The 7,424-nt window shown below is 44.0% G+C and overlaps 1 protein-coding gene across 1 annotated transcript; it reads left to right on the plus strand.

Moving 5' to 3' along the window:
* Positions 1–337: 337 nt before the first annotated feature.
* Positions 338–7,007, plus strand: LOC311008134 (uncharacterized protein; the record flags this gene model as incomplete). Its single annotated transcript, XM_084001570.1, has 2 exons — positions 338–1,109; positions 6,124–7,007. The coding sequence occupies 2 exons, from the start codon at positions 338–340 to the stop codon at positions 7,005–7,007; spliced, it is 1,656 nt and encodes a 551-aa protein (XP_083857696.1).
* Between the last annotated feature and the right edge of the window lie 417 nt (positions 7,008–7,424).

The following is a 7,424-nucleotide window of genomic DNA, read 5'->3' on the forward strand; positions in this document are numbered from 1 at the left end:
TGCATGTACCTGTGTCTTAATATTTTAAGATTATTTTCTCAAGTATTAGTCCTATTAGCCTACAAGTAGCCAACTAAAGATCATGAAACAGTTTGTCTGTGGAGTGGAAAGGGTGTGAAGTTTGTGACACATTAGTACAATGGGAAAAACAGATTGGTTTGTCTGTGGAGTCCTCCCTTCACAGGTTTATTTAGGCCTAGCAGTGTGGACCCCAGCCCATAATCCTCCTGCAGACACACCTGCAGAGGAGAGTATAAAACCCTGGACTGCACTGAGTCAAACATCAAGCTTCAAACAGTCTCTCCTCAGAAGCTCCTCAGCCAGACTGACCCTGAAGATGACTCCCTCTGCCAGCCTGCTGCTGCTGCTCCTGCTCGGCCTCTCTCAGGCTCTTCCTCTCCAGGAGGAAGGAAGTGCAGAGGAAGATGACACCATCGACATCACCACCAGGATCCTCACTTCCAACAATGGCACCGATGAGATCCTGCTGGAAGGAGACCTGCTAGCTCCCAGAACCAGAAACGCCATGGTGTGCTGGTCCCAGAGCTGCCTGTGGAGGAAGGCCTCCAACGGCTATGTGACAATCCCCTTCACCATCAGCAGGGAGTTCACCAGCTGGGAGAAGCAGAAGATCGACTCTGCCATGAAGTCCTACCACAGCAGGACCTGCATCCGCTTCGTCCCCCGTCAGAACGAGTACGACTACATCAGCATCGAGAGCAAAGCTGGATGTTTCTCTGCTCTGGGCAAAGAGGGAGGCAGACAGATACTCTCTCTCAACAGGCAGGGCTGCATGTACCACGGCATCATCCAGCACGAGATCAACCACGCTCTGGGCTTCCAGCACGAGCAGACCAGGAGCGACCGCGACCAATACGTCAGGATCAACTGGCAGAACATCAACCAACAGATGTCCTACAACTTCTACAAGGAGAACACCAACAACCTCAACACTCCCTACGACTACTCCTCCATCATGCACTATGGGAGAACAGCCTTCTCCGTCAACGGGTATGACTCCATCACCCCCATCCCCGACCCCAACGTCCAGATCGGCCAGAGGCAGGGCATGTCCTACTGGGACATCATGAGGATCAACATGCTCTACGGCTGCTAACTGTGATGCTGACACCAAATGCAAAATATTCTCACTGTTTTTTCAGTAATTTAAAAAAATCATACCAATAGTTACACCCCTTTAAAACACATTCTAAAAAATGGTAAAGCAACACATGACACTCATCATTCCTAATCTTCAATAAAAGCAAAGAAAAACCACTGATGCTGTCTCATCGTTTCTTTTTCTATCAATATAAGTTAACACACACAATAATAACCTATCAGCAGCAATACGATGAATGGCAAACTGATGAATATCTGCATAATGTTGGAAGTAGAAAATTCTGTCAAATTCACTTTCAAGAGACTAACACAAAAACATTTTGTAATGGTCCACTCTCTCTTTTTGCTTTTATAACACTGGCAAGTTAAATAGGAAGGTTGGGGCGTTGTGTGGCGCAGTGGGTGGAGCAGGTGCCCCACATTCAGAGGTTGTCCTTGCTGCAGTTGGCCCCGGTTCAAATTCCGAATCAGGCGGCCCTTTACTGCATGTCACTGCCCCTCTCTCTGCCTCCCAATTTCCTGTCTTTCTCAACTGTACTGTCAATTAAAGGCAAAAAAGCCCAAAAAATATACTTTGAAAAAATAAAAATGAGAAAGTATCCTCAACAAAAATAATTTCTCAAGATGAGAGTTCAACTGTACAAAGTATGAGAAAATAATACAAAAACTGCCCAAAAGTCCAAGTGAATGTTTTCACCAAATGTCAAGAAATTCCCTCATGATGTTACTGTGATATCACACTCATGAGAACAGGATGGACAGACTGACGTAAAGACAACTCAAAACCATGATGTCTCCATCCCAGTCTGATCCAGGTGCAAAGTCATAATAGGACTAATTCTTGAGAAAATAATCTTAAAATATTAAGACACAGGTAGATGCAAAGCACAGTGTTTTTGTAGGCATTTTTATCTTTAAAAGTGAAAATTTCAGTAATCTCTGCATGTGATACATATACTGTACTGTATATATACTGGTATGTACACTCAACCAGCTCTGAGATGTTTTCAACAACAAAATGACTGTCAAAAGGGGAACTGGACTGTAGAATCAGTTCCTGGAGATCTGTGGAAAAAGCTTTTGTTTCTACCTATACTACACGGTAAATAAATTACATGACAATACCTCTCATAAATGAAAACACACCAGCCTGGTTGTTTGTCACAAAGTTAGTGTCATGAAATAACAAGGTCCTCTGATAATGTTGTATGTAAAGGCTACATTAACAGGACCTTTTAATATGTTCTACTACTCTGTGTGGGTGTCTATATGTTTGTATTACATGATGTTTGATGTTTTAGTTGAATACTGGCTATAAATGGATGATTAAATCTGAGAATAATGCAAAACTACATTCTGCATTCAACTGGAAAATATTCAGACCAAGTTTTCAGTCTTGTTATGCAGAACCAAGTACTACTTACATTGTTCCAAGTATTTTTTTTCTTAGCTGTTTACTTAGGGTAGTTGTCCTGTTGGTAGGTGAACTTTAGGTCATTAGGTTTTATAAAAGGCATACATGTACTTTGCTGTATTGAGCTTTCCCTCAACCCTGGCCAGTGTCCTTGTTTCTACCACTGACAAACACCCCCACAGCATGATGCTGCCATCATCATGATTCATTGTTGTGGATGGTAATAGGCATACAACACAGTGCTAGCTTTTCTAAAGACATAAAACTTTAAAAAACTGCGCACATTTGAAAAAACAAATATGTGTAATCAATGAAATCTACTGCAGGTGGACTCTAGAAAAGGTGGAGAAACTCAAAGAATCCCCAAAATGATCCAATGAAATGGGAGTAACCCAAGTTAAAACTAAAGTGTGATATGGATAATAACTGCAGCTATTTGAGAGTTAACTACAAATGAAATATATTGTTTTACTGTTGCGACCCATCTGTTCTGTTGTTTGGTGCATACTGTACAATGACTGAATAATCAAAAATAAAATATAACAAATGTGTGATAGCAAAGCATCTAAATACTTATTTCAATGTGGTGTTTAAGTTTTGCCTTTTTGATAAAGTTGCATTCACTTTTGAGCTATATGAGGTGTTGAGTGTATGACTAATGAGGGAAAAGTATGATGTTTGTGATACATTGTGTCAGTACTATGGGGGAAAACACCACCTTTTCAGATGTTGTCTATATCTGTCCAGGCTGTTTTATCTGTTTCTATATTTTCATGGAAATATCAGGGGGAAAATATGATAGCCTATAATCCACAGTTTAAAGTGAAAATGGACAATAGCCACCTAGTTATAGGTTTCATTGGTTGAAACTTGTATTAACGACAATCAATAATGACAATTCAACAACAAAGTACAGCTTTAAATCCATCTAATGGCCAAAGATAATAAACCATGTTGAAACAGTAGGTTTGTCTGTGGAGTCCTCCCTTCACATGTTAAACCATTAGCATAGGCTACATCTGTAACTTATCATTTCAAACTGGTAGGCTACATTTCCAAACAAAATGAAAATAGCAAAAGTTATACCTCTGTATAAATCTGGGAACAAACACCACTTCACAAACTACAGACCTGTCTTGTTACTCTAAAATTTTTGAAAAACTCTTCAATAATTGACTTAACAAATAGACAAACACAAACATCATGGCACTAATAGAATCCATTGAAGAAATCAGTAGAGACCAGAAACAGTATACAGTTGGAATATTCATAGACCTACAAAAAAAAGTGTTTGACACAATAAACCATAACTTATTAAAGCAGAAGTAAGTGATCCGGTCGTTTTGGCTAACTTCTTGTCAGCCGATGGAGTTAGCAGCCCCCGTCCCTACGTCACCACATTCACGCGCATCCCTTGGCTGCACACACAGAGAGGACCGCCCCTTTATGCCGTTCTCTCTCCTCATTGGATAAAGGTTGTAGGATACAAGGAAAGTTTTCTCCTCGGCTTACAGCAGAGCAGAGTGACTGACAGACCCGTGTTTTGGACCAAACACTCTGGGCCCTAGTTTGCTGGCGCAGCGCAGGTGGCGCAAGGTAACGCAGCCGGTCTAATGCAAGTTTCGACCAGCGCAGCCGAGCGCAAAGTCAGATTGGGAGATTTGTAGATCGCGCTGCGCTGAGATAGGCGTGGCCGCGCAGCAGGGGGAGGCGTCACAGATTCAGCTTGGTGCAGTGGAAGTTTCGTGGGAAAATGTCTCGCCGAGGTTGCGCTGAAAGCTCGCCACCTCCAACCAGGTCTACTCTCAGCGCAGGGCGGAGCGCAGCAGGTGCAGTGGAAGTTTGGCTGACTGACCAGCAGTGCACACACGTCACCAAGACCTCACAGGCAGATCTCCACAGTTCCAGACACATTTCAATGCAATAAATATCCACAATAACCACTATTTAATGCAACTAATGGAATCAACACGTGAATTTATATCTATATAGATTGTCCCGTCACATCTGACGTCAGATCAAAGCAGAGATCAAAGGCTGTCAGCGCGTAAAGGAAACTCCACCTGAATTAACACAGCAGGGACGAACTGGCACTGAAAAGCAGCTGTGGATGTCCCAAGCAGGACTGAGGGTGGATGACTGCATGTCGCTGCCGTGTTGAGATACCACTCTGCCCTTGTGATGATCGCTTTATTTATTTATTTACTTATTAATTCATTAGCGCATCAGGCAGCCGTAATGAAAAACAAAACACAAATCTTCATCTCTCTTAGTCCACCACAGCCTCGGTATCAGATAGTCAGTATATAGCCGTATACTCAGCATCTCTATCACAGAAAAAAAGAGAGAAAAAAAGAGACGGACAGAGAGAGAGAGAGAGAGAGAGAGAGAGAGAGCGTCCTTTACGCTGATTTCATCCGTTACGCATGGTGTTTGTTTATGTTGTATTATACCTCTCATCTTGCTTACAGGGTTTGAATAAATGTGAGTTTCTTTATTAGTTTATTAGTTGTTGTTTCTTTCATTGGGCAGGGGTTCTCAGTGTATCAGATCAAACCTGATTAAGGATATTTGTATTATTATTAGTAAACTCATTGTTGGTCACTCTGAGCTCGGACCTCCGGGGAAACAGCTGTTTCCTCCGGGGAGAGGTTCGGCCTCTGGCGTCGCTGTCTCCTCCGTCCAGTCCAAGTATAAAATGACAAACTTGCAGCGCGCATCGCCCTCCGCGCAGTTAAAGGTGAGGAGAGGAGCTCATTTGATTGGTGAAGATCTGACTCGGCTGTGTCAAACCCACTCCACGCCTTTCTCTCCTCCTCCTGTCTCCCTCCCGCCCTCTCTCCTCCCTCTTCGCCGTTTGCGCCGGTGGGAGGGACGAGGGGAGGGTTTACGCTGGTCTAAGTCTGACTGCGCGGCCCACGAATCTTGCGAAATGGACCTGGTCCAGCCCCGTTGGCGTGGCGAAGCTGCGCTGAGCTTAGACTTCGCTCGGTCTAAGAAACTAGGGCCCTCTATGTAAGTGATTGACGTCAGAAGATATAACTATTTAAGACTTATATTAACACAAACATTCCGCTTACTTCTGCTTTAATCAATAAACTGGAATGATATGGCATCAGGGGTAAAGTGTTGGGTGGGTGAGGATTTATCTGAACAACATGAAACAATTTGTAAAGTTGGGTGATCATTGTTTGTTCAGCATGTTTGGACATTACATAACAGAATTAATCAAATATATGGTTTGATATTTTGATGAACTGTGGTTTGTGTCAGTATAGGAAAAACAACAACTTTTCAGATGTTGTCTAGTTCAGGCTGTTTTATCTGTTTCTATCTTTTCATGGCAAGATCATCAGGGGAAAAAATGTAATCCACAGTTTAAAATGAAAATGGATCGTCTCAGATTTCATTGTTTAAAACTTGAAGTAGCTAATAATGACAATTCAACAACAAAGTTAAGCTGTTGATTCCTCTAATGACCAGACATAACAAACCATGTTGAAACAGTAGGTTTGTCTGTGGAGTCCTCCCTTCACAGGTTTATTTAGGCCGAGCAGTGTGGACCCCAGCCCATAATCCTCCTGCAGACACACCTGCAGAGGAGAGTATAAAACCCTGGACTGCACTGAGTCAAACATCAAGCTTCAAACAGTCTCTCCTCAGAAGCTCCACAGCCAGACTGACCCTGAAGATGACTCCCTCTGCCAGCCTGCTGCTGCTGCTCCTGCTCGGCCTCTCTCAGGCTCTTCCTCTCCAGGAGGAAGGAAGTGCAGAGGAAGATGACACCATCGACATCACCACCAGGATCCTCACTTCCAACAATGGCACCGATGAGATCCTGCTGGAAGGAGACCTGCTAGCTCCCAGAACCAGAAACGCCATGGTGTGCTGGTCCCAGAGCTGCCTGTGGAGGAAGGCCTCCAGCGGCTATGTGACAATCCCCTTCACCATCAGCAGGGAGTTCACCGGCTGGGAAAAGCAGAAGATCGACTCTGCCATGAAGTCCTACCACAGCAGGACCTGCATCCGCTTCGTCCCCCGTCAGAACGAGTACGACTACATCAGCATCGAGAGCAAAGCTGGATGTTTCTCTGCTCTGGGCAAAGAGGGAGGCAGACAGATACTCTCTCTCAACAGGCAGGGCTGCATGTACCACGGCATCATCCAGCACGAGATCAACCACGCTCTGGGCTTCCAGCACGAGCAGACCAGGAGCGACCGCGACCAATACGTCAGGATCAACTGGCAGAACATCAACCAACAGATGTCCTACAACTTCTACAAGGAGAACACCAACAACCTCAACACTCCCTACGACTACTCCTCCATCATGCACTATGGGAGAACAGCCTTCTCCGTCAACGGGTATGACTCCATCACCCCCATCCCCGACCCCAACGTCCAGATCGGCCAGAGGCAGGGCATGTCCTACTGGGACATCATGAGGATCAACATGCTCTACGGCTGCTAACTGTGATGCTGACACCAAATAAAAAATATTCAGCAATTACCAAAATGATACCAATGGTTACAACCTCTTTAACCACATTTTTAAAAATGGTAAAGCAATACAATATGACACCCTTCATGTTTACAACATCTTCAATAAACGTAAAGCAAAACCACATGCTGTCTCATCATTTCTTTTTACATCAATATAATAGTGTGTGTGTGTGTGTGTGTGTGTGTGACTGACTTGACACATGTTATGAGCTGCATCCTGTGTCAGTCTGATTTAGCTGTGTGTGTTTATAAACATTTAACGAGCACTGGCCTGAGGCTCAGAGGTTACCACGGCAACTTGAGGCCGTTGCCAATGACGATAGGGGCCCCCAAGGCTGAGGCAGACAGAAACGTCGAGAAAAGGAGCGATTTTCTGCCTCTGCAC

This window comes from Trachurus trachurus, assembly GCF_905171665.1.
Source record: "Trachurus trachurus genome assembly, chromosome: 3".
NCBI classification, from domain to species: domain Eukaryota; kingdom Metazoa; phylum Chordata; class Actinopteri; order Carangiformes; family Carangidae; genus Trachurus; species Trachurus trachurus.